Genomic DNA, 27797 nt, shown 5'->3' on the forward strand with positions numbered 1-27797 from the left:
TTTTTTTTTTTTTTTTTTTTTTTTTTTTGCCTAGGAACCATTATAAAAGCCTAAAACAAATAATGTGGATCACAGATTGTTTTTGTCTGGGTCTTTCTTTTGCTCCTTCATGGTTGCAGGATTTGCAATCATGATAATGGTGCAACTTGTTAGCCTAATGTGAGTGGGTGGATTGAGTTAGGACAGAGGCAGGCAACCAGAAAACACAAGCGAGTGTTTCCTGAAATGATGCTGCTGCTGAAAGAAACTAATCAGACCCTCCTTGTTTGTCCTGATACATAATTGCTCCCCCCAACAGAATGTTTCAGGTTTGAGTTTCTGCTAAAATAACTAAGACCATGTTTTTGTTGATTTCTTTTTTTGTTTGTAACAAACAAACCGGGGTTTTCCTTATGTTTTTGAATTTGGGCATGGCTAAGTTAACCAGTTAGCATGTCCCTGAGGTAGAAGCAAACAAGCATCTCACTGTGTTCTTTTCTCTGAGAGCGGTCAGCATGATGATTATGCTGACGTTTTGCTCCCAGACCATCCTCCAGAAGTCGGCTAAAGTGTTGGATATTGGACCTTGGGTGCAGATGAAGTCCCTTTCTGATCCACCACCCTAAATGCAGACAAACGGATACATAAAGTGATGATGGGGACCCCAGTGAAGATGAAGATGTGGGAAAAGTGACACAAATTAAAACAAGGAATGAGGACAAGAGAGAGCTCTTACAGGGACGAAATTTGCGTTGATGTAATCAGAATTTGGGTTCTGGTTTTGAACTGAAAGCCTCACCCGACAGTGATCATCTGCAATAAGATGGAACAAAAAAAAAAAAAAAAAAAAAATGTCAAACATTTACAGACACGCTTATCGTAATTGGAAGTAAAGTGAGATGCTGTCCACTCACATGGCAAAATGCAAGGGTATCTGTTTTTTTCTCTGTTGGCCCCCAAGCTTCCTGCTCTACTGGGGAGATCTTTCCCAACATCATTCAGCTCCTGCTGAGAGTCAGCACCATAGCAACAGATTATACACACTTTATAAACCATAACTTTGATGTAAGTGTCATTTGTCTTTGTAGTAGTTACCCTAAAGGCCTGTTTAAAGCCTCGGTTGTTATTGGATGCCAGTTTGCTGCATTGGAAATTAAAGTCCTGCAGAATCTGTGATCTTGAGAAAGTCTCCATCCTTCAAAAAACAATTTTAATGCATTCAATTAAGTCTGGCAATATTTCCCCCAATCAGACTTAAGGATGAAAAATAAAATTCATTCATGAACGTCTTTTCTGTTAAAAACTATAAACCGGATGATATGTTTCTATGATGATATGTTCCTTTCTGTTCTTAAACCTGCTTAAATTCCCTGCTACCACATCTGCACCAAATTTATGACTAAGCGACAGTACTAACAAGATTTTGTTTAAAATGGAACTTTTACATTTTATTGTTATTAACAATACAAAAAAAAAAAAATACCCCAAACCTAACATTTTAAGAAAACTTTTGGAACCCTAATAAGATTGTTGTAAAGCTTACCTCATGTCTTTTCCTGAACACAGTCTTGTCCTTTAAGTATAAACTCAGTGGGGAGAGTTTAAAGCTCTGGATATGTCGTCAGATCAGTGCTGATCGTGTGAAAAATCCCAAAATTTGAAATGAAAAGAGTAAAAACTGATTAATTTTTCCAATTATGAGTCATTTAGCCGTTAATCAGAAGTACACCAGATAATAAAACATTATTTTTCTATGTTAAAATGAATAATCCAGTCCAAAGCAATACTCTCCTGTGGGAGCTTCATTTTGACAGAAAGATTTTTTTGCAGGAGGAGCAAAACCAGACATTCAAAGAGAACAATTAGCTGACTACTCACCTGACAAGAAAGAAAACCTGCTCGATCAAGTTCTTAACCCCAGACATCAACCAGCAGAGCAGCTTGATGTGGCTGCATCAGGTTTGTGTCAGTCAACCGGCCCCAAAAACAGCCATTCACAAGGAGAGGACCGCGATCTGAGTCCGCCGCTCTTCCCAGGCTGTCTCAAAGTTCTCAGGTGGTGGTAACGCTGCCTGAGGCACGATTATACGAAACATGGGTGGGGATGGTGGGCGGAGAGAGGAGCACAAAACATCAGGGGAGGGAAGGAGGTTTGTGAAAGCCTTGACTCTTATTTGCACACGTAAAAGTCAGTCCTTTCCGTCTAACAAAGGGATCTCATCAGTTCTAGGAAATCCCTAAACATCAACTTCCTTTGTTCTGGACAATTTGTATGGAAGATGTGTGTTGAGTTTATGAATAGAAACATCGCCGGTGTTAAAAAAAAAGAAACGTAAAACGAAGCAATACAGATACATAGAATATTTTCCTGCAACATATTAGAACAATTCACAGTAAAAGATACCCTCATCATAATGCTGCCATCACCATGCCTCGTAATTCACGAGCTGAGGCCTGAAATCTTTCAGACGAACAACTGGAAATATTCCCTGTATTATGTTTTAATGGGTGTAAAGACTTTGCCTATCATTGTCTATAATTTAACCATTTGTCCTTTACTCCCCTTTTATAAGTGAGTGATTTTACTAATATTGTTTTTACCAGTTCTGTAATTTGGTGGACTCAAACTATTTAGTTTAATTTGAATTAAAAATCTGCTCCAAGGACGCTACAACCAGTTATCAGATTTTTCACAAAGGGTCAGGGTTAAATTAGGAAGCCTAAAAAGCAAAAATCAGTGGGGATTGTATTCATATTCTTGTATTCTTGAGGAAGTTAAGAATATGCAGCAGAGTGAGTTGTTAGCTAATTTTCAGCTTCACATCCTGGCCCGTAAGATCATGACAAAAAAAGAAGGGACACATCAGTTTTAGTAGCCAATTAAACAAAATGTATTTCCATCAAAAAAAAAAAAAAAAAAAAAACTTAAGCAACAAATAAGCACACTTGTAAGCTAGTGGTATACTTTGTGGATGTTTGTGAAATGGGGAACTGCTGTATGGCACAAAACATAAACCAAAATACAACCTGCATAGACCAAAGTAAAACCTGAGGGCTTTCTACATTAAGGTCATGTGCTTAAAAAGACCCGGAACACCGAGCCTGATGATTCCCAGTCTACACCTGGCCACTCCCACTTCACAGTTTGGACTCCGACAGGTTTGGTCTTGACGTTATGCTAATCAAACAAAAAATTGACTACACTACGCAATACTGTAGTGTTGGAGAACCTTTTTATAGTTTTTACTGCCGATAAAATACGCTTGTAATTATTTTGTAGACGTGCTTTGTGGCACATGGCACATGAAAAACAGCTGCAGTGTTGGGAGCTCCTTTCCAGAAGTTATTACAGAGAAACACAAACCGGTCCAACAACATTCAGGAAGCACACTACACCACCCGCAGCTTTTAAAACCCTTATTCTCAGCCTCACGGTCACGCTGTGACAACGGAACAAAAACACATTAATCAAGTCAAACGACATGCTGATCATGGTGGACATGGTGGCGTGCCTTCTGCACGGTTCCCCACTTCTTGTTTCGCTTTTGATAAGCTCGTATCACCGAAGCCTGGCTCTGATTGGGCAAGAGGTGAAAAAGGAAGTAACGAGCGTCGAATTATTTTCCTGGGTATAAAACGATAGAAAAAGCGAGGTACGGGACACGAAGGGGAACTTTTTTTTTTTAAAAACTTGTTCAGGTGAAAGAAATGCCCTCCTTTGGTTAACTTATGGGGAGTGGAAGGTAGAGATAGATAAGTTTCACTTTTGCGATGGATTAATATGAGAGGTCACACTTTCTTCCTGTCGGCTCGACTCCCGGGGAAAAAAATAAAGTTTGGACTTGAGCTTAATGAGCCGCGAGCGTGCAGAAATGGACCATGCACGAGCTCCAGAAACACAGGAAAGCAAGGTAAATGAATTAATACATAAATACAGTGACGGGCACGCATGTAACGCTTGGCTTTGTTGGGTGTACACAGTGATGAAGCGTTTAAGGTTGTGGACCTGCCTTTACTCTTTAAAGTAATAATAAACGCGGTGGTTAATGGCTCTGTCAGGTCAGGACGTCAACAACTCTAATGGAGTGCATGATAGGAAGGACGGTGTAATAAAGATCACACGAGGGCGCCAGTGAGCTTCATACGCATTAATTAATAAAGGTGGAATTATTTTGTGATTTAAAACATTGGTAGAAATATCTAAAGCGTATATATACATTTGAAGTCGCTGACAGAATTCACATAAATGACATGTGTGAGGTCTTTGCTCTTTGGTACTGCTTTAAAATATAGTTTATCACATAATAGGACAAAATATTTACTTTAAATTATTGTCACTGTTTGCATAATTGTTGGTATTTTGCTTTGTAGTTGAACAATAATAATAAAAACTATAATATTATTAATCTATTTATTTATGTATTTTTATCATTTTGAGATCCCAGAAAACCTACTGATTTATTTTTAAGCTATTTATTTATGTTTTTTAATCCAGTGTTTTCTCACAGGATTGTGTTTCCCCAGTTCTTCATCTACTAAAATTAAATGATTTATGTACCTCTTTACTTTTTCTTTGAATTATAAATGTTATCTTAATGTCAGAAAACGAAATGAAAAGTTTTTCATCTTTAAAGTTGAATGTTAAAGAAGTTTAAATGTGAAAACGTTTTAATCCATTTCCTATCAAAATGTTTCCTACCATTAACAATAATAATATCATTAATCTAATAATATCATCTTCTACCTTTGCAGGCTGACAAGAGGCTGACTGGCAGCACTGCTTCCCCCGCCGAGGTATAACCCGTTGACTCAAAATGACCTTTTTACACTGAACGACTCTGTAATTTTAGTATGTGTGAGGAATTATTTTCCTCACACATACTCTTTCCTCTTTTTAATCAATATAGATTAAAAAGAGGCCAATCAGAAGAGTGAGAAGTCCATCTGCACCTAGAGCATGGCTATCCAGGTCTTACAAACCAAAGCTTGGAGGGCATGTCTACAAGCCTCGGTGAGGCTCAAAAATATATTTATTAAACTATTATATAATCTATAACATATATATTTGTAACTAATTCAACCTAATTTTATTTAAATGACTTTCATAATGCAGTATTCCAGGAGACCACCATTCATTTCACAAAGCTGGTTTCAGCAGTCAACACCACCACCTGAAGCAGCGGACTTACGTCCATCGCAAGGATTACCCTCCACCCAAACCTTGGCTGCTCGCACTGAAGGAAAAGGAAAAGGAGAAGCAGAAGCAGAGGGAGAAAGAGAGGCCGAAGGAGAAAGAGGGAGAAAAGCAGCATCACGAGAAGAGAGAGAGCACTGAGAGAAGTTCACCTTCAAAACAAAACAGTAGGTTTATGTTTGTAGCGGACAAAATCAAAGTCACACACGTCATAAATTATATGTCACTGCAAAACCAAATGTATTAATTTGTTCATAAAACAGCCCATAATAGCTCCATTCACAAACAAATTTCCCAGTGATTCTAATGATCTTATTTTACCATTACCTTTTCTTAGCATCAGTGAGTCCACCATACATGACAAGGCTCTTCTGAAATGAAACTGTGTTTTCTACAAAGACATCTCAGTTGTCCACTCAGGCTGCCAGCTAGCTAAAGTAGGAAGACGATGTCAGCAAATAGCAGGAAGGCTGAACATATTGCAGAATGGTTTCTGTGTTTTGTCTTCCACTGTCAGACATTTTAGAAACGCTTGAACTTCATAGTTATTGTAAGTTTTCTCATTTTGCAGCAAATGCATGAAGAAGCTGTCATTTACAGTTAATAATTTATGTTAATCACGTTAATTATAAAAATAACAAAGTAATAATAAAACCGGGCCACACAGTGTCGCAGTTGATAGAAAGAGAGGCCAACTGCTGTTGCCTTGCAGCAAGAAGGTCCTGGGTTCGATTCCCGGCCTGGGGTCTTTCTGGGTGGAGTTTGCATGTTCTCCCTGTGCACGCGTGGGTTCTCTCCGGGTACTCCATCTTCCTCCTTCCTCCCACAGTCCAAAAAACATGACTGTCAGGTTGCTTTGTTTCTCTAAATTCCCCTTAGTGAGTGTGAGTTTGTGCGTGCATGGTTGGTTATCCTGTCTGTCTCTATGTTGTCCTGCGATGGACTGGTGACATGTCCAGGGTGTACCCCGCCTCTCACCTGAAACATTTGGTGGGGATAGGCAGCATATGTATATATAATATGCATATATTTATAATATAGCTGGAATATATTTCCTATCATCAAATGCTATGATAGGAAATATCACATCAATTGCAATGTACTAAATCATCATACCCTTGACCTGTTTTACAAACCATTATTTGGTAACTTACATTGGATGAAAAAAAATCGTTCACTAAAACAGGCCAATGTGAGTAATTGCAGTATAATGGGTTGCCACTAGATGGAAGTGTATTCAAGTTAAGGAACTTATCTTGTTTTCTTGAGCTCTTTGCGCAACAGACATTTGGAGGCAGTTGCTTGTTGTATCTGCTGGTAGGTAGGTAGAAACTCTAGCAGCAACAAACCAGAGTTGCATAAAGCTGATCAGAAAGAAACATTTTCCTGCTCTCAGTGTATTGATTATGTCATAAATGAGCTGCTTGCAGGCCAGCTTCCCCCACCCCCTTTTTGAACAGTGTGGTGCTGCCTTTTTTTCCCAGAGACACATCTGTTAGATTCTTAACAATATCTTTGTGGTCTGTTAGTGGTAGGAGTTCACAATTTATCAGTAGAAAGGTGGTATGTTTCTATGGTTGTAACACTGAAAATCCACGTATCAGATTTTTGCTGGTATAAACTGGTGCTGAGTATCTTTATCTTCCCTTGCACACAGCCATTTTATTTGTGCGCACACTGCAGCACTGTGGAGGTGTGTGTTTGTGCATGTGTGAGTGTGGAGCAGGTTTTTTTTGTGTGTTCCTGAGTGATGGTGCGATGATGGTGACTCATCGCTGATTTGTGTGTATATGAGAGTGTGAAAGATGAAGAGAGGGAGAGATTTACCCGCAGAACATAATGAACCATAACAAAGCTACGGCTTTACATGGGAATACTGCATTCCAGCACTGCAAAGGCTGGCAGGTCATGCAAAAATCTGTATTGATCTCAGATCTCAACGGTGGAAAAAAATTAACAAGAGGTGGAACATCGGTTCAATAAAAACATACTTGTAAATATGCAAGGTGTTTTATCTTATTTAGTGTGGTGAAATCTCTTGCTGTGCTGCTGAGCTGACCTTGTGGTTTGTGTGTCTTCCAGCTTCTAGGCCTGTCTTACCAAGGTCCACTTCCAGCAGAGACAAGGACATGCAGATCACTGTAAGTTCACAGGCAAAAAATCTGCTCCATCCTTACACATTCACTTAAAAATTTATATTAAAACCTTTAGAGACCCATCTTTAATTATTGCCATTTTTTTTCTCTGCTAGATGTTTATCTAAAGATGTTTTTTTTATTTTTATTTTATTTTTTACCACAGTTATTAATTTATTATTTGTTAAACTTCTACTAATTTAATGCTGATACAAAAAAAGTATTAAGAGCTGAAGCCCAACTGAAAAGGGAACATTAGGAGGTCTGTGAATATGAATGTTTTCATCAAACATTATGGATAGTTTTATCCTCCGGTCCTTGGAACAGTATCAAGATAAAACACTGTTCAGAGGATTTTCTGTAGACTTTTAAGTAACCTTTGTTACGTCCACTAAATTAAATCTTCATGGTTAGAACAAGTTAAAAATTACAGCAGAAAAAGTTTCCTAAAAGCTTACACATAACTGGAAAGCAAGGCTTCGCAAACAGCTTCATTTTGAAACTTGCAGATCATCTTTAGGAACATTTAGAGAAGAGTCCATAAAGGTTCTCTTAAGGTTAGTGAAAGTTTATTTATTTTTTTACAATATAACCTTTAGAAAATATTTGGTGAACATTTCCTAATAGCTTCCACAAGATTCTTCTTTGAAATTTGGAACAGCATTTAGAAGCAACATTCACTGAAAGTTATCTAAAGATTAGAAGTACTGAATGAATATTCTCTGAAGATTTTACACCTTCAGAGAACATTCACTGATATCTCCCAGTAAAACATATCCTTAAAAATTACATTAAACCGTCAGTGAACATCCTGAAGTGGAAGGTTACTGTTTGCTGCTGGGCATTAAATGTGGCACATTTTGCCAGTTTGATTACATGCTTTTCAGAAATATATTCACTCTTGGTTATAAAGTATTCTTAGGTTTATGTGCGTTAAGGGTTTTATCTTTATTTTGATTTTATTTGATCAAATCAGAAATATAAAAAAAGATTCTTTCTTTAAACACTAGGATCAGCAAATATTGAAAATGAATAGTTATTATCATTCATGTTGTAGCAAATTATGTCATTAACGGATAAATATGATTGTTGATTTTTGTCATCATCAACCTACTCTGAGAATTTTTTTTCTTTAAGCTAAAAAGCCTTTACATTTTGTAATTGTTAAATATTTATCCTTTCATATTGTTGTTAATTTATGCATCCAGCAAGCATCCATACAGCATTAACAGATTCTTATTTTTTGTTCTCCAGACAGGAGTGTAGATCACAGAGGGGTTTTTTTTAGCTTTAATTGAAGCGGCTCAGGTGGCTGAAATCAAAGGATTGCATGGTTATCTTTGCTGATGTGAGCACAGCGTGGCGCGCAGCTGCACGTGATAAGCTGCAGCTGGTTGCTGCTTATAGTGAGGCTGAAATGATGAGAACTAAGGCTTTTTTAAACTACAGAGATATTTCATAATGTATATTTTGTGAAGATATTGTTTCTCTTTTTCTAAAATGTCTCTTTTTAGAGAAAATGCACATGAGCAGGGATGGTTAATGGTCCCCTGGTTGAAGAAGTCAATGAGATTGCTTCACTGGCAAAAAAGGATTGGAATTATACACATAACATCTGACTGATTCAATTAAACATGCAGATCTTGAAAACCATCCATAATCAAGTGCTCATTGGTTTGGTGGTTAGAAGTCCTCACATAATTAGATTTCTTTCTGTTTTCACCATCAAGATGTGACATTCTTACTAGAAGATTTTAATGAGATCAGCTGAGCTGCTCCCGGCCTACTTCATGTAGCATCTAAATTAAAATTTAGATGCAATAAATGCAGCTTCTAGTTGGAGAATATGTTTCCTAGTTTTATATTTATTAAAATATAAAACTTTTTTATTGCTTAACTTTTTCTTCTGTTTTTTTTTTTCTTTTTTCACTTACTGCGGTGAGCTTATATTTGCTCCTACATATGGTTCAATGTGCCGTCACAGTTCATTTTGGATTATGTTCTCAAATGTGGCTAAAATACAGACCTTTGGTTTAAAAATAAGGTTTTTATCAAAGTTGCATTTAGAAATCTAGTGATGCACTAATTAGGCTTTTAATTGCTTTTGCAGATTTAAGTTAAATAAAAATAACTTACACCTGTATGAATAATACAGCAAATGTTGACAATAAAACTGACCAAAGATGTTATTCATGTTCCTTTATGGTGGTACAGTACTCTGAAAAACCTTCTGCCCTTTTACAGATTTTCTTCACGCTTATATAAGTTAGTTTTCAAATTATAATTTCGGTTATTAAGACAAATCTCTCTAAAAAAACTAATCATCTTCTTAAATCATTAATAAACCTTAATCAACCACATTTTCTGGGGAAATCCAAGTTGATTTTCAGTTGTCAGAACCCAGCCTGATTACTGCTTGGCCTGTTGAATAAAGAAGAAATCACTCAAATAGAACCCACTTCACAACATGAAGTAGGCTGGGAGCATCTCAGCTGATTACAGTTTTCTGGCCAGTCGCCGATTACCAATCTAAAATGGGTCCGATTTTGACCGACAGTGAAACATAGCAAGAATATTGCCGAGTTGGCAACTGTGAGGTGACTATTGTTAACTGCAAATGTGCAGACATGACCTGGTGGGTGGGTGGATTAGATTGGCTTCACATGCAAGTGTTGGCTGATCACAGATTTCTCAAAATGTAGGATATTCGGGCTATTTTATCTGCTGACTGATTTATTGGTACACCCCATTTTTCATGACACTATGGTAGTTTAGAATCTAACATAATATGAAGTAAACACAAGTCTATATCAGTTTAGACTGAGGTAAAGTGTCCCTGCAAATATATTAAAGAACATGTAGTTTGTTGGTAGTTATTCACTGGAAGAGTGGGATTTAGTGTATTTACTTAACCTTTATTTAATTAAATGTTAATATTATTTAAGAAATTGGACAATTTACTATATGTACATATTGATCACTGATAAGAGCATCGCATTTTGATCACTGGGTGATTTATTGGTTTATTTTTCATTATTTCACATTTTTCCTCTTTTCTCACTCTTGATTTATAAAACTTGTACACCCAAGAGAATCTTGTTCTCTTGATAAGTCTTTTCTGTTGCTATTCACGACAAATTAATAAGATAAAGATTCTGGATATTGAATTTGCATATTGCAGTTCCTTTTATGCCTGTAACTTTGTGAATACGAGGATGGGTTGAAAAATTAGCATGAAGAACACAAATGAACTACTTTCTTGGTAAAAGAAATCTGCTTCGAAGCATCATGCCATCTCAACATTCATGAGGAGGCGTTTTACAAAGGCCTGCAATCAAAGCAGGCCTTTATGAATATGGTGTACAGTACTGGAACAAGATTCTCTGGACAGATGGAGCCAAGAAGAAACCTGGACCAGAACCATCTGAGACGAAGAGTAAGGAGGATTGAAACGAGAGATTACGATCCAAGGATATAGTACATCATCTGTTTAACATGGTGAAGACTGAGAAACGCTTGGGACTTGAAAGAGCTGACAGTGGAGTTAGATGATCTGTATTTACAGATGATTTATCTGTTAGGAAAAGCATCCGAATTTATTTTCAGCTCAGATTCAAGAAAGTGGTGTAAAACTAAGAGGTTGGTTGACATCTCCTATCAAGCCCAATTTGGATAATTGTGCAAGTTTATATGTAAAACAGAATCGTATGTGGATATTGATGCTACTACAGATTGTGTCTGTGCAATCTGCAGGTGGATCTCTTAGGTCGAGGTGTCCTGTGTTCTCAGAATTGGTTTGTTGAGTGTGAGGCGAGATGCAAAACAGAGACAATAATCATCAATTTTGAATGAGAGGCACAGCGAAAAGGCTGAATGCCTGCGGTGTCTCATTGTTGAACCACTTTTAGTTGTCAATAAACTTTTAGTTAGTGACTGTACAGGATTTGCATTCAAATCATAAAAAAAAAAACTTGTTTTCATAATTATTTTAATTTATCCAATTAGTCTGGAATGCATAAAAATTGAGGCATTATGTAAAGCAAATATGTTTTCCTCAGTATTTCTGTCAGATACTACACTTAAGCTGATTGCCTAATTTAAAAATCCATTGTCCTGGTATACAAAAGCATAATTACATAAATAATTGCAAAATATTACCTCCCTGTCTTAATACCATCCTAAAAGTTATTATATTGCCTCAAAGAATAATAAGTCAATAAATGCATTTATGTGTTATGAAGCTCTGTTCTTTGGTTGCCAATCATGGCAACACTATTATATCTATAAATGTATAATTATTGTTTGTTACATATGTTTTTTTGTTGTTGTTTTTTTTTGTAATTAGGGAGACAATCGCCAACCTGATGCTTATTTGAAAATTGAAAAAGTCAGTGTGACTCATTACATCTGGATTAACAGGTTGTTTGATTTACTTGAAAGCAATGGAAACATCCAGCTAACTTCACACCAGTCTAAGACCACCTTGCGAAGGCGAGCAGCAAAAAGGACATTAACGCGTACATGTAATGAGGTTCTGGTTGTGTTAAAAAATCTGAAGTTTGACTGGACCATTCTAATATATGACTCTAAACTGAGATCTAAAATTTTCCATGGTAGTTGAGTGAACCATGCCAGTCTCAAATCTTAAAACAAATCTTCCAGTGTACCCTGTGTTTAGCCAGGTCTTTGTAGGTTTGCAGTTCTATTTTCAGAAGATGGACTGAATATGCTCCATGAGATATTCTAACTCTAGGGCATTCTCTTAAAGACTAACCTGTCCTAAACTTCTCCACAGTTTTGTCTGCAGCATTCCTTTATATCATGTGACATTGTTTATTCACTAATGTTTTCTAAGAAACCTCTGAAACCTTCCCAGATGACCTGGATTTATATTGAGACTAAATTACACATTGATTGACTGCATTTAGAAATCAGATGACTTTTGAAGATGACAAACAGCACTGAATTTTAAGGTATCAAAGTAAAGAGGGCAATAAAAATCTCAACAAAATACACAAATGTTTGTACTGAGACAAAATGTGAAAAGGGATAAGGAGTGTGAAAACCTTTGTAATTTACAGTATGTCAGGTGAAATCTGCACTTTATTTTGCTGCAACGTTTCAGGATGCTCATTAGCACATCAATCATAAGCTGTGTTTACAGGCACAATTTTGGCTAACTGTGAAATACCTAAAGCTTTGGTCCTGTTTGACCTCTTTCTTTACAGGTTTTTCAAAATGAGCGAAACCAAAGCAGAGAGAGAGATCATAGAGAGCGAAGCAGAGATGGGGAGCTCCCTTTAACTGCGAGCCAGACGGCAGCACGAGACAGAGCCATCCAACAGAAGAGGAGAGAGATAGATGAGGTGGGGGGAGAGTGTAATTACACAAACAATTCACCCACATGTCTTGGGAGAGGAATGGTTATAAAGTGATTGAGAAAGAGCAAAGATAAGAGAAGCGGGGATTAGAGGAAGAATGTCAGAGTGCAGATCTTAGGAAGCGCTAGGAGACATGAGACAGGCAACAAAAGATTTGTTTGCTGTAGTATAAACATTAATTTTGTAGTGCCGAGCCTGAGGCAACAGAAGTGTCATTACTGGCTTTTTTTTTTTCTTTTTTTTTTTTTGCCAAGCCTGGCAACGAAGGCCTTGTTCACAGTTTAACATGACTGAGAGTGTTTTTCTTTCATGCTCTTTGTTTTCAAATCGATCAAAAAGAAGCATGACAGGCTCACCTGTCTCACAAGAGACTCCGCACGTGCTTTAATGTTGCCTTCAATGTGACAGACATCACATGAGGCTGTGCTCATCAGCTCTCTGTTTATGTCAGAGACTGTACTTGTGTTTCCACCCACTTGATGGAGAAGATGCTTTGGTTCCTTTTTTTTCATATCTCCATGGTTGCAGAGATATAGAAGCACTGCAGCGATAAAATGTGAGGCTGGCGATGGATGCAGATGCAAAAATGTCCACAGTAGTTGCTGCAAAGACTATTCTTGTGAACAGACTGCAGGATTATACTTTCAGTAATAATACATGAAGAAGAGAGTTTTTTTCTTGGCAAAATAATTTAATTCATTTTTTCTCCTCTGTTTTTGTGTGTCCTCTAGCACTGGTTCCTTTGCCCTAAAGCCCTGAATATTTTTGCCTTTCAGGTTTACTACCAGGAGTGTGAAATGTTCGGCCTGGTAGCAAAGATGCTAATTGCAAAGGATCCATCCCTGGAGCGTCCCATCCAGTCGTCACTGCAGGAGAACCTCCGGGACATTGGCAAACGCTGTGTGGATGCCATGGAGAAATTTATTGAGGACTATGACTCCAGGGAACTCCAGGAACTTCTTTAGCAACAGAGATTCTCTCTCTTTTTTCTTTTTTTGACATTTTATCGGACGGGGTACATCTTTTTTTGATTTTGATATATCTTTTTTTCATGAGTAATGTTCTGACAGGTTATTATATGCTGCCTGACATGTTTTAAGTTTCCAGACTAATTCTATTAGGAAATTAAGATTTAATGCTGACCACTTTAATGTGATTGTAAAATAAATACACTGGTCATTTTGCTTGAAATGCACTAAAACTGGAGAACTGTGTCTGATGTAGTTTATTCTCACTTCTCTATTTTCATTATACTTTTATAGTTTCTTTGCAGCATTTAAGCTGTTGCACGGGGTCAAATATTTTTAGAAACTTTTTAGGTCATATCTAAAAGCGGGCAAATAGGTCAAATGGTGACCAGCATACATGCAGCTCTTAGATAAGATTCGGTGCATCTGGAAAGTATTCACAACACTTCACTTTTGCCACATTCCAAATTGCATTAAGTTAATTACTTTCCTCGAAATTTCACACAGATACCCCAACATGGTAAAAAAGTTTCAGATTTATCTAAATTTAATAAAAAAAGAAAATCAATCAAATTTACATAAGTAATCACATCTTTTACTTAATGCTTTGTTGATCCACCTTTGGCAGCAATTATAACCTCAAGTTTTTTTTTTTTCTTTTAAATATGATGCCACAAGTTTAGTACATATATCTTTAGGCAGTTTAACCCATTCTCGTCAGTACTTAATCCATCAGTTTGGATAGGAGCTGTCGGTGAAGCCATTTCTGGATCTTCCCAGAGCGGATTAATCAGCTACAAGTGTGGACTCTGGCTTGGCCTCTTCAGAACATTCACAAAGTGGTTCTGAAGCCTCTTTTTTTGAGATCTTGGTCATGTCTTTTTGGTCGTTGTCCTGCTGAAAAATGTCACCCCAGCTTGAGATCAAGAACGCACTGCAGCAGGGTTTTATCCAGAATGTCTCTGTACATTGCTGCATTCATCTTTCCCTCTATCCTGACTAGCTTATCAGTTATCCATACTATGATGCTGCCACTACCATGCTTCACTGAAGTGATGGTATTGCCCTGGTGATGAGCTGTGCCTGGTTTCCTCCTAACATGACGCCTGGCATTCATACCAAAGAGGTCAATCTTTGCGTTACCAAATTAATGTGTTGGTGCTAAATCTAAAGTTTAGAAAAACAGACTCATCAGGAGTGTGTAGACCATATACACAATCTTAGATAACTATGTTTCCAAGTATATATACATGGCAATGATCCTTTTTTAAAAGTTTTATTAGTATCATATTGGTGTTTGGTAGACACCTCATCTTAAGTGACTGGCATCAGTATCGGGGACAAAGACATTTTGATTGAGACTTTCCTTCTTGTGAGCAATTCAGTTCTATGGGATGAGTAGCTAAACATTAGGAAGAAATAAAACAAAACCACTTTATTTGTCTATAGTACAATCATAGACATTGCAGCTGCTTTCACTTGCTTTGATATTTCATGTCAAAATATCTGTTTCCATGCAGAGTGTTGTTGATTTTTGTCACTCCATCACACCAAAGCACAAACAGAAAACCTTGCTTTGAGCAAAATAGTACAGTACAACTCACGTTAGAGTTTCCTGGTTAAAGTACACTTTATTTTCAGTATGAGACAACAACAAAATTCACATGCAAGCCTCCCCATTTCTATGATGTTATACAAATAATGATTCTTTTGTTACAAAATATATAAATATTTAAGACAATATGTACAAGACATTTACAGTACTTCATCTATTATTAAAGTGTATTACTATATATACATTTAGCAGGTATTTTTTGTAATATCATTATAATTATTGTTTGCATTAGTATTATTATTGTTAATATCATTATTGTTAATATTACTATTTAATTATTCTTAACCATCTGTAAGTAAAACAAAGCATGTTGCAGAAAAGAAAACAGGACCATACCTGACGTTACTGTGCCTGAATGGCCAAGGAGCAGAGGCTGCCCGGCGCTCTGTCCTTGGTAAAGCATGGAGAGCTGGCTATGTAGAGCACAAGTTTCAATAGACTTTTATTTATTTATTTATTTATTTGTACAAGCTGATAACAGGGCTAGGAAGCCAACACTATATTCCAGCAGCATTTTGATTCCACAGAGGTAAACAATGACGTAGCTTGGAATCTAGCACATAGCTTTCACTATCCCAGCACAATTTCTTGTCGGTCCGCGTAGAAGAAGTCGGCTGCTCAGGGCTCGGTTCTCTGAGCTCGCAGAGCGCTGCAGCTTTACTTTCCGTTTCAGACTAAAGAAATTGTTCAGATTCTCTGTAACATGAATACACTCACAGACAGACACGCACGTACACCATGTTATATACCTTGACCACGGCATATTAAGCAGTCCAATTCATTAGTGCTTCCTGGTGCCATCGTTGAGTTGGTCTCAGTCACTGTAAACATTCTTGTTGTGTAAGCCAGCTGAGCTTCCTCTTATGATTAGATCATTCTGTGTAGGTGTACACAACCATAACCCAGTGTAGAGTTGTGTAAGCTCGCAAGCCCAAAGAAATTGGCTTTTTTATCCCTCAAACCCTGCCAAACACAGAAACACACACACACACCCTGAACACACTCTCAGCTGTCTTACTCTCACCTTCCCACTCATTCTGTTCCTCCTCTCAAGCACTTTCTTCTGTCTTCTTACCTTTCTAATTCCCTTCGCTCTTCTTCCCTTCCCTTCTCATTTCCTTGCTCTACATCTAGGAAATTATACAGTTTTTGCTCTTCCTCCTCTGGCGGCTGTGGAGCTGGCCATGAATCGGTCCGTGCAGAGGCCCGTGATGGGCCCCTATCCCAGACGGGCTGTAGCGGTGGCGCAGCTCCTCATTGTTGATGTAGCACAGCTGCACAGGCCGAGGGATTGGATCGCTCAGGTAATACCCCTCATCAGCCTCAGATTCAGAAGAAGAGGAGCAGCTGGAGCACCAGGGGTCAGCAGCCTCCATGTAGCCATCATTCCAGCATGGCCCACCCAGTCCTACTGGTTGCCAGCCAGCATTTTGCAGAGTAAGGTCAGAAGTGGTGCGCGGGCAAGGCCGGTGGGGCATCTGCCTGTGCCCGCCTGAGTCCACGCCATACAACTCCCGAGCAGCTTGACCAGAGGGGAAGCGGTCGTAATCCTCTTGTACGCGGCGATAGGGAAGCTCCACCATTTGACTCGGGCGGTCTGCCACTAGGTGCAAGGCATTGTCAGAGCGCGAGCGGCGGGAGCGTTTGTGATGGCGACCACTGCGGTGGTGACCATTACCGTTAGTCCCACGATGGTGTTTGTGGGGTCTCGGTTGTGGCTGCTGTTGCTGTGAAACGGACTCCTGGGCGTTTATGCGGCGGCGTGGCATCCTGTCACTCATGGGAGCCATCCGCAGGTTCCCACTGCTGCCCATTAACCCAACACGACCTTTGCCATCAAAGCCAATGTCTTGCGGGCCATCCCAGTACTGAAGTGGGTACCCGACTCTCAGGGGAGTGTACATGTTGTTGTTGTAAGGGCGAGAAGAGGAAAGCGACTCTGTACTGTGGAATTGGACCGATGAGCTGAGGGTACCCATGTTGCTCTTCTCCGACACATTTACGCCTGAGTCCTTACTCAGGTCAGGCATGGAGAACCTGGACAGATGCTCCTGGCGCTTGGTGGCCCCATCCAGAGAGTTACCTGTTAGGACAGGACATCAAACATCATATTTTCCAGTCACAATATGAAGATACATTTCAATACCAAAGAGCAATATAAAAAAGTTAATTTACTTAAGCGCAAAAGTGAAATTCATATATTGTGTCATCACATACAGAGTGACAAAGGTCAAGTATTTATTTCTGTCATTTTGATCAGATTATATGTTTTTAGTTGCTTATAAAATTATTATATTACATAAGACCAATGAAAATGCTTTTTTATATTACAAAAAATTTCAGGAAACTGAAAAGTATGTCCTTGTTCTTTAGAGGATATATTTTCAGTACTTGGTTGAGGCTCCTATTGAATCGATAAGTGTCGGTGCAGCATGGCACGGAGGCGATGAGCCTGTAACTCTGCTGAGGTGTTAAGCAACAACCTTTCCCCTAATCTGCATTATCTGGATACTGTGGCTCCCCACTGAACCTCCTGACTCTGACCAAATACAATGCTAAATTTACTTTAAACTTCAAATAGGACTTTGGACCACTGAGGGACAGTCCAGTCCTTTTTCTCCAAACCTCCGTAAGCTGTTTCTGACAAATGACAATGGCTTAAAACAAAGGAATGTAGATGACTCCAGACACAGTCCATGCCTTTTGAATCTCATCCAAACTCTTCAATAGGATTTATTTTGCAATCCTGCCAAAGCTGCAGTTATCTTATCTGCATTATATTCCACCGCTTGTTTTTCTTTCACAAAAGTTTCCATTATTTTTTGCTTTAATGTAGAGCACTGTATTTACAAGCTTCTCCTTTACCAGTTTTTACTTACCCTTATTATAGACGGATAATGATAAATCATTTTTTATTATTTTTATCTAATATTAACATTGTCAGAGAAACTCATTTCTAGGTGATTACTAGTTTTGAGCCATAAACACGTGAAATGTGCTTTTCTGATTGTGTAACAGAACTATGTGATAAGAGTTCACTTTTCAATTCAGCTAATTAAGCTGCATTTACAACAATGTTCTATTGAACTGTGACGCAACTACATGCGATTCATTACCTGCAGTATTGGACATAGTAAGTGAGTCCATGGATCCACGAGGCGTCTGTTCTAGTGGAGTAAGGGGCTCGTTGAAGCTCATGGCTGTGATGTGGTTTCTCCTTGTCAGCGGGGGTCTGCCGTCTCTCTGGAATCCATGAAGACTGGTACTCCTCTTGTCAGAGAAACCCTGATTCTGGCTGGACATCTCATTGAAGCTCATCTGGGTACGGAGCTTGTTGGGTCTGAACTCATCCTGGCTGTGATGGATCCAGTTCTCATTGAAGGAGTGGCCTCTCAGGGCAGCCATAGGGGTCCTCTTGGCATTGCCCTGCTCCTTCCCCCAGGAATCAGGCCTCTTGCCTGGGTTGGCAGGACTCTGGGCAGGTGGATGAGCGTTTGTGTTGGGATTGTATCCCTGCCTGGCATTACACTGACCCAGCAGGTGTATGGATGCAGGGGTTGGGGAGGGATCCCTTTTAGGGCCCTCGTATGAAGCTGGGATGTAGGGTTCGTCCCTGCTCATCCACACTTGGTTAAGGCTTGGGGCTCGGCTCGGAGTGCGGCTCGGTGTACGGTTAGGCGTCCTGCTCGGAGTCTGACTGGATGAAAGGCTTAGTCGGTCCATCGGAACAGAAAGGGGATCAATTTCAGCAGACAGGCGGTCGGGCATGGGTGGAGGAGCTGATTGGCGGGGCTCCGTGCTCCGGCGATCCTGCTCAGCATTCCTGCGCTCCTTCTTGCCGATCTTGGTGCTGTGGCGGGATTCTCGAGAGCGAGCGCTTTGGAAAGCAGAGTCAGAGGAGTCAGACTCCTCTGGATCCTGATGCATGGAAAGAAACCAGATTTGTTTGATTATAAAAATGCTTAAAGGAATGTATGAAATTGCAGCTGCTTTCAGTTTTTCATACCTGCCCAGCACTGCAGGACCGTGAGCAGAAGATCTGCCCCTGCTTTGGGAGGAATGGACGACCCAGCAGGGAACGCTTACAGCGAGCGCAGCAGAAACATTCCTCAGTGGCATGCCAGTGCTGCCCATCATATGTCATCTGGCCTTGGTCAATTCCTTTAATCACATAGGGAAAATAAAAATTAATCCTTTCGACCACATTCCAGAAATAAGCAGAACTACAATGCTGGTGAATGAGTATACCCAACGATTCCAATTTAACCAGCAGATTAACCTCTTCTTTCTTATTTTTATTTCCTGGAGTCAAACATTTGTGATTCTGTGCCCTTACATGATTGCTTGATTTCTAAGATAGCATGAATACATTTCACAAGCGCTGCTCTCAGACTGGAGGAAGTAATCATCCTTCACAGCTCCCATCTGGTTACAGTTTGGGGGCACTCTCTGAAACCCACTCCTTCACTGTTATCCGGGGATGATAATAACCATCCACATCTCACCGCACTGGATCCGCCTCTCTGCAGCTGTGACCCATGAGGCTCGGAGCTGATACCAGCCACACATACATTCATTATGAGGCTGTTTGAGCTGCTGTATTGCAGTGTGGAAAGTAAAACATGTCCGTGTGTTTTGTCAACTGTACGTGTTATTGCAGGTGCGCTGTACCTATGTGTTCTCCACAGGCGTCGCAGTACTCTGCATAAAGAGACTCGAAGCAGTTGCAGCAGTGTGGCCGTCCATCCTTCATGATGTAGCGCTGGCCCCCGAGGGTGGTCTCGCATTCGTAGCAGCAGAAGTGCTTCATGTGCCAGTGCCTTCCCTCTGCCTCAGTGCATTCATCGGCAAAGATTAGCTGTGTGGTTCAGATATTACAATAGTCAGCAAACACATGCGGTAAGAACACTAAAAAAAAAAAAAAAAAACTTGGTCAGAACAGATGCTAATATTTCCTCAAATCCCATTGAGAGCGAGGCCCATGTTTGGGGTAATCTAGGATTTAACCAACAGGCTGTTGTTTTTGTTCGGTACTTTTTCTGTGAAGCCACTTCTAAGTATTCGTTTTACTCTTTGTCACACTAATATGTTTCGGACCATCAAACAAACAAAGGTAACTTGTGGAAATAGAAAACACAGGATTAGGTTTTAGGCTAACAAGTCACACATTTCCATGTTCCATGTTTAAATTATGGTATGCGGAAGTACACCTCTCTAGGCTGCAAAAAGCTCAATTAAGAGAAATATTTTCTCTATGTATTTTTCAGGCACATAGTTTCATTTTCATAGCTAATCTGGAGGAGCTGAGTGGGGAAGGCACAAGGGATGGATGCTCTGTGAGGAGGAAACTTGACTGCAGCTTCAAGTGTGCAGTCTCCACCTATTTGTGGAAATAGGTTGTGCACATCAACAACTTATCCAGAAGGCCACTAAGAACCCAAAACATCGAAAGCACTGCAGACTTTATTTTGCTCATTTAAGAGTCAGCATTCACCATTAAACAATTAGAAATAAACTGGGCAAATTTGCATTCTTGGGAGATTTCCAAGGAGATATATGTATGTGTGTGTGTGTGTGTGTGTGTGTGTATGTGTGTGTGTGTGTGTGTGTGTGTGTGTGTGTGTGTGTATAAAACTCAGCTGAACAAAAAGGAGATGAGGGCCTTTCTCAGATTTGTGAAATAAATGTCTTATGCTTTCTTTATTTGATATGAAAATTTGTGTGATTATCTGAAACATTTCAGTGTAATAAAAAAAAATGTGTGAGGGACAAGTACGTTGTACAATAATTTCTTGTCGTATCCTACATTTTTTTCTGCGTTTTTCTTTTCTGAGGGTTTAAGAAAAGCAACTCATACACACTTGAACACTTCTGATGTAAGAAGAATAAGTCGCGGCGATCAGATGTATTTTAACAGGATTTTTTTTTTTTGATGAAGAAAATGACATACCATCTGTGGGTGGGACTGTTAAAAAACAGGGATCCTGTCTGTTCTGAAAAATGATGATGACTAATATCATTCAGTCAGAGTGAAAAAGAGAATTAACAAGGTCAAGAAGTTTAAAGAGCTAAGAAGCATAAAGGCCTGTTGTGTGTTGTGTCTTGTGCTCACTGCAACCGAATCAATGGCCAGATGGTCTACTCTATGAAGACTGAGAATGCCCATCTGCTCATGTATATATGTATAAGAAAAATAGCAGGCAAAACCATATACATCAACTGCACTTGTATTACTCTTCATCTAAAATGCTCAGATTTGATATGTTACCTTGCAAATGTATTCACACCCCTTGAATTTCTGAGTATTTTATTGACCAGTGGCTCCCAACCCTGGTTTTTAAACCCTCCAATTCTACATGTTGTAGATGTCTCCTTTCCATCTTCTGCAGAGAAGGTCATGGCTGCATGACTTTCTCTGCATGGTATTTAATGCTGCTAATGCCCGTTAATCACCCAGTTAATTCAGTCAGGTCTGTAGCCTCAGTGTTAGGGGGAATGAGGACCAGGGTTGGGAACCGCTGGTGTAGACCAACACAAGGTAGCACAAATGATAATTTATCATTTCTTTTTATGTACAAAAGAAAGATGGTATGCATCTCTACATTTTGGTACCCCTAAATAAAATCAACCAAATATCAATTATATTTTTATTATAAATAGTTCATATGACTGTAGTTAATAAGTATGATAAACTCAGCTGTTCTTTATAGGCTTCAGATTGTTAGAGAACTTAAGCAAATAACACCAAAAAGACCAAAGAGCACTTTAGATAGTTGTAAAACTCTATATGAGGTCAGGAGGGAGCTGAAGTACTTGGAAAGAACCCACTAATGCAGAGGGTACAACGTGCAAAATCCACTCAGAAAGACCCCAGGCCAGGATTTAACCAGAGTCCTTCTTGCTGCATCACCACACCACTCAACTGTAGCCTGCTTTCTGTCCTACAGATTTTTTTTAAACGACATATTTGAAAACAAATCTTTGCTATGAAAACTACAAATGCTGGCCTCTTAAAAGATCATCTGGGTCACAATATGTTCAGGTAATTAACCCAAGAGGACTTCACCAGACTTTGGCGAGGGGAAACGACATCCCTTGCATATTTAACAGAGCAACAGAGCCTTCTTTTCTCTGTAAACTGGTTCAAAACCTTTTAGATTCTGTGTTGTTTAGGCTTTCCAACCCCAAAGGGCTTCAGGCCCAGACAGGCGCACCTCATCACAGGCACAGCAGCGGGGTTTCAGCCTCTCAGAGTGGTGTCGGCCGCAGTAGATCTTCCCATCCTGAAGGAAGTAGATGAGATCCACCAGCAGCTCCTCACATGTGCAGCAGACGAAGCAACCAGGGTGCCAACATTTTCCATGTCCCGCCCTGGCAGCAAAAACTACAATTTCCCCTCCATTTATCTGACCTCCGCACTGATGGCGAGGAAGAGGATGAAGAGAGTGGAACAGGTAGAAAAAAGAGGGAGATGGTAAGAGAAGGAAAAGAGTAATCAGGAAGTTGTCTCAAAAATACATATGTAGGTAAAAAAAATAATGAAAGTCCTATGACTTTTTTTTTATTTAATCTAAAAGTCAAAATGAAGAGGAGTTCCTCTGTTTACCTTCTCACAGACCATCCCGGTCACGGTGAGGGGGAATGGACGGACGTTCCCTCTGCCTAAGTTGTCTTTTTTCCGCTGGTTGCTGAAGATCTTAAGCTCTCGTTTCTCTTCCTCGTCCAGTGCGTTGCAGTAACGTACCTGAAACATCACAGCTCATCATCACCATCGGGCGACATAAAAACTACAAATAGCAGACATCTTCAACGTTCAAACATTAAAACAGAAAATCTGTCATTTCATGGCTAAAAGTGTATTTCACCTCATTGTCATGTGGGGGCAACTGGTGAAGCAGCTGCTTGATGCGATATTTCTCTCCTGGGCTGTTTATGTATGGTACTTTCTCCTCTGGTAAAGAATTATAATACTGGTGCACCTAAAACAGACAAAGCAAAAACATTTAAATTCCCAATTTCTGGAAGACAAGATTAATATCTATTATTTTTAACCATTTTGTAAGATGTCTGACCACTGAAACAAAGCACATGTTTATATTTGGTACATTATCCTTGGACCTCCAATGAAGTCAGACTCAGAGTTATCCTCCTTTCCTCTGTACTTGATTATCTCTCACATCATAAGTTATATATTAGCTAGGAGGCTCATGGATAACAGAGGAGAAGAACTGAGCTGCAGGACAGAGACAGAACTGTAACTGATGGACACTCCATAGTGGCCAATTTACATAAATTTCTAATGCAGTGTAAATTTTAAGTATTTCAAATCATAATAGGTATAGCAGAAAGAGCCTTAATGACAACTAATCTTAGCATATAATGGTATGCAAAAGGATCTGGAACTTTTTTTCCATTTTCCCACATTAATAGCATGAACTTCAATGTATTTTAATGGGACTTTATCTGGCAGACTAACACAGCGGTACATTATTCTGAAGGGGAAGAATGAATTGTCTCAAAGTTAAGGCAGTTTTAGAAACAGTGTAGGCAATATTGTCAAGTTATAATAATTTTCTTCAGCAGAAACAGGGAAGCTGGTCAGACTTGATAGGAAGATGGGTGGAGGTAAAAACAAAACAATCCTGGATGGAAACCTGTTAGCTGCTGCAAATAACTTGAGGCTGGGATGAGGGTTCACCTTTCAGAGCAGAACAACAATGGGATAGTTCATATATATGTCAACGTACTGGCTGAGGTCTAATTGAGAATTTGTAGCAAAACTTAAAATTGAGCTATTTAGTAGAAAAGAAGAAAATGTAAAACAAATAACAGTTTCTATATGCTTTTACAATGTATTTTCTAAATGTTAAACACAAATAAATTGTATTTATGGAAAATAAAATCCTTTTCCTCCTCCTTCACAATTATCTACCACTTATCAATGGTCTATCATGCAAACCCTCTACAAAGGACATTAAAGTTCAAGGGCACTGAATATGTTGTGTGCAGTTCCATTGCTTTGAATTGAATGCAAAGTAGTTTACATGTTCTGCTTTATTTCATTAATTCATGCAACAAACTCATTTACATTAATCTGAAATTACATTTAAATGAATTTAGTGTGCCCTTCATGCCAACAGGACCCGTTTATGTTTCTCCCTCAATAACTGTTATCCTTGGAGGTCAGCGTCTCGAGTTAAAAGTGATTGCACAATGAGCTCTGTGCTCCTGCAGCTGCAGACTCACCCTAGAACAGAATGAGCTTCTTTAAACTTTTAACAGCTAATATTCACGTTGCTTAAAAGAAATCTCAGCGTACCCATACCCTCAGCATATCCACTGCAGTTCGAATTCATCATGCAGCAGCACTCAGTGTCCTTGTCCTGAACCTCCCCTTGTATTTGCATGTTAGTTGGTGAAATAAAGAAAACGCTGATTGGTACTCAAGAGGTAAACACTTTTGGGATGGAAAGCAATCTTGTCGCTTGTCTGATTTTAGGCAAACTGGCCACCGAATCAAAATTGTTTGTGCTCAGTCAAGTTTTTCAGATTAAGTTTACATAATCACTGGGGTGGAAAATTACTGTAAAAGGAAGGTGCCTTTCTTTCCCCTGCAAGGAGCAAAAGGCACTATACTATACTATACTATACTATACTATACTATACTATACTATACTATACTATACTATACTATACTATGCTATACTGTGCTATACTATGCTATGCTATACTGTACTATGCCACACTACACTATACTGTGCTGCAACATGCCACACTATACTATGCTATACCATAACATACTATAGTATAGTATACTATACTATGCTGTGCCACATTATACCACACCCCACCACACTACACTATACTACACCATACTATGCTCCGCTATACTATACTATGCTATACTATACTATGCTATACCATGTTATGCTGTGATGTTCTATGCTATGCTATGCTATACTGTACCGTACCATTCTGTACTGTACCACACTACACCACACCATGCTATGCTATACTGTACCATGCTGTGCTATACTGTGCCATACTGTGCCATACTATACTATGTTATGCTATACTATACTGTGCTGCGCCATGCTATGCTTCACTGTGCTATACTATACTATACTATACTATACTATACTATACTATACTATACTATACTATACTATACTATACTGTACGATGCTATGCTGTGCTATACTATGCTATGCTGTACTATATGGTACTATGCAATGATGAAAAAGTAAGGTTTAAGAAGTAATGATTTCTTTTTCTCCTGCATAACCTCCATTCTCATTCTGGAGAACAGGTGATACACATACATAACTAAATTAAATCTTTCTTTTGTGCATCATTTAGTGATTAGTTTCATAAATAATTTATCATTGTAAAAATGCCTCATGCATTTTTCTTGGCAAAATCAATTCTAAATTAACTTAATTTATTCTCCAAGCAGTGCATGATTGATCTTCCTAATTTAATGTTTACACATAATGCTATAGTAATAATGAATAGTGTTCATTTCAGTTTTGATCTGTTTGCTTGTGACACTCAGAAACTAATTTGATTTAATGCACTAATACATGGATCAGGAAAAATTCATTATTTTTGTGTTAGAACAAACTTTCAGAAGATCTGCTATTTTTTTTCCTCTGGATTAATCATCAAATCTTAGCTGAATGATTCGAAAATGAATCAAATCATCTTCAAGTCCTGAAAATGATTTGTAGATGTTTTTTGAGGTAAAAACAAGAAATATAAGAATCTCTTTTATTATTAAAAATCCCAGGTTGACCTTTCACCTGCACTAACTGCTTTATTCCAGGTCATTTAAGGCTGACTTTAAAGTGTTGGTCAAAATATGATTTTTTTTTTTAATATTATCTTAAAACTTAGAAGGTTTTGAAATACTGTATCAGTTACAATATTAAAAATTAAAATTTAAAATCTGAGAATACATACTCAATATTGAGGTATTTTTTGACAACAGTTAATGATTGTTGACTTTTGTTTTAGAATAAAATACTGTAGTTAGCACAACATAGTTCTCCAATTTATTGACTTTGCACCAAGATGTTGCGCTATACATTATCCCAACTTGACTCCTGATTGGCTACTCAGCTCTTCCTGATGTCTACTCATCCAAAAGCAAGTGTGTTCTGACTCTGTCAGAGAAAAAAATAATCCACCAATGAGCCTTTCTTTGGATTTCATGCTGCACAGTGTGTGACTACTTTGGTGCGTGCAAACCACTTCCCCTGCACCCACCTCAGACGTGTGTGCCACGTCACTCAGTGCTTTTATTTAGGAGCAATCCTGATGCTAAAATGAGGAAGCACTAAGACATCCAATGACCTGGATAAGAACTAATCTGTGAGTCACAAAGTGAATCAACAGCTGTTATAAAGCTGACCTGAGAGCAAATCCGGTCTGTTCTTTGACTGAAAAACCAATGCTGGTCATGGAAGACCCGAACACAAGCAGGATGAAGGCAACATCATGTTCAAAAAACTTTCTTAAAATGAAAAGGTGAAGCTTACACACAGTGGAAATATAAGGGATCAAGAACATAGCAGGGAGGACAAAAGGATGTATAGCAAACCAAACTAGGAAGTAATTAAACTGTGGCAGTGGTTTCTGGACGAAAATCAGAAAGAAATTAATAAAAGACTGCAGCTATGGATCATCAGAGCATAGATCTCGAGGAACTTGAACTGAACGTATCTATAGTAGAATAGTAAGTCAGAAAAAATGTTTTTATGCCTTCCGTTTAATGAAATCACTAGTTAACAGATTTTAGTATGGTTATAATAAATTTCATAATAAAATTGCTTGCTGAAGAGAAACACTAGCTTCCTGCTACTCTAATAGACTGATGGATGGATGGATGGATGGATGGATGGATGGATGGATGGATGGATGGATGGATGGATGGATGGATGGATGGATTCTTTACTACTTCCTGTAGAATTTTTTATAACTTTTGTTGAATCATTATTATTCTTAATTTAAATAAATAAATCTTAAGCCTGAAAACTACACAAAACTGTTCTATAAAAAATAAAACAACCCCTGATTCTTCTTTAAATGTTTGATAAATATCACTTAACGCAAAGGTCAAGAAACAATCTTAAGATGGATTGATATTAGAGACTGCCAATTTGATAGATTTTTGACGGACTGTGAGACAACAAAGATTGCTTTATGAACCTTAATAAACCTAAGTCATCTCACGCAAGCTACTGTGTCTTTTAGTAATCAAATTATCATTAACCTAAAAGTTATGCTTGAGCAAAAGTCCAAAGTTGGGAAACAAAATCTTTTAGAAAGACAATTGGAACACAGCTGAATCCTAATGATAGATTCAGTGTAGACAAATTTGGAGATTTTGATTCCTGACAGCTCAATGAGCCTTAACACATGATTATTTCCTTTTTTAATGGCATTGTATGGAGAGACACCAGAAGTGACAGGCTTAAAAATCATTACATTCAAGTGCATTAAAAGAGAAACAGGCAGCTTCAA

At 38.6% G+C, this 27797-nt stretch overlaps 3 protein-coding genes across 6 annotated transcripts in view; 1 reads left to right on the top strand and 2 right to left on the bottom strand.

Annotated features, from left to right (window-relative positions):
• Positions 1 to 2200, bottom strand: part of LOC106956424 (receptor-type tyrosine-protein phosphatase V-like) — an 11109-nt gene extending 8909 nt beyond the window's left edge. The window contains exons 1-6 of one of the 4 annotated variants that reach the window (XM_015047253.1): positions 1858 to 2200; positions 1523 to 1611; positions 1075 to 1174; positions 894 to 987; positions 716 to 792; positions 467 to 601 (exon numbers count right to left, since the gene is read on the bottom strand). In XM_015047253.1, coding sequence (XP_014902739.1) covers positions 467 to 601; positions 716 to 792; positions 894 to 987; positions 1075 to 1174; positions 1523 to 1527 — 411 coding nt within the window. In that variant the 5' untranslated portion in view covers positions 1528 to 1611; positions 1858 to 2200. The remainder of the gene's footprint in view (positions 1 to 466; positions 602 to 715; positions 793 to 893; positions 988 to 1074; positions 1175 to 1522; positions 1612 to 1857) is intronic. The other 3 variants (XM_015047251.1, XM_015047252.1, XM_015047254.1) reach the window with 3 other exon arrangements.
• Positions 2201 to 3422: 1222 nt separating this feature from the next.
• LOC106956415 (periphilin-1-like) lies at positions 3423 to 13903 on the top strand. The gene is made up of 7 exons (XM_015047239.1): positions 3423 to 3890; positions 4732 to 4773; positions 4887 to 4990; positions 5093 to 5340; positions 7256 to 7314; positions 12537 to 12674; positions 13466 to 13903. The coding sequence occupies exons 1-7, from the start codon at positions 3831 to 3833 to the stop codon at positions 13652 to 13654; spliced, it is 840 nt and encodes a 279-aa protein (XP_014902725.1). The 5' UTR covers positions 3423 to 3830; the 3' UTR covers positions 13655 to 13903.
• A 1359-nt stretch (positions 13904 to 15262) lies between these two features.
• The window catches only part of LOC106956425 (prickle-like protein 2), a 48462-nt gene continuing 35927 nt past the window's right edge, over positions 15263 to 27797 (bottom strand). Inside the window, exons 3-9 of the mRNA XM_015047256.1 lie at positions 23138 to 23251; positions 22879 to 23016; positions 22487 to 22690; positions 19944 to 20130; positions 19279 to 19433; positions 18389 to 19190; positions 15263 to 17355 (exon numbers count right to left, since the gene is read on the bottom strand). Of these exons, the coding sequence (XP_014902742.1) occupies positions 16403 to 17355; positions 18389 to 19190; positions 19279 to 19433; positions 19944 to 20130; positions 22487 to 22690; positions 22879 to 23016; positions 23138 to 23251 (2553 nt within the window). The 3' untranslated portion in view covers positions 15263 to 16402. The remainder of the gene's footprint in view (positions 17356 to 18388; positions 19191 to 19278; positions 19434 to 19943; positions 20131 to 22486; positions 22691 to 22878; positions 23017 to 23137; positions 23252 to 27797) is intronic.

This window comes from Poecilia latipinna, unplaced genomic scaffold, assembly GCF_001443285.1.
Source record: "Poecilia latipinna isolate Pla-1442-1.1 unplaced genomic scaffold, P_latipinna-1.0 Scaffold816, whole genome shotgun sequence".
In the NCBI taxonomy this organism is placed as follows: domain Eukaryota; kingdom Metazoa; phylum Chordata; class Actinopteri; order Cyprinodontiformes; family Poeciliidae; genus Poecilia; species Poecilia latipinna.

Excerpts from the sequence above, each read along its gene's own strand:
- LOC106956415 (XM_015047239.1), top strand. The coding sequence starts at position 3,831 with ATGAGCCGCGAGCGTGCAGAAATGGACCATGCACGAGCTCCAGAAACA. Across the intron at positions 3,891-4,731 it reads CAGAAACACAGGAAAGCAAG|GCTGACAAGAGGCTGACTGG; the intron begins GTAAATGAATTA and ends CTACCTTTGCAG. Across the intron at positions 5,341-7,255 it reads TTCACCTTCAAAACAAAACA|CTTCTAGGCCTGTCTTACCA; the intron begins GTAGGTTTATGT and ends TGTGTCTTCCAG.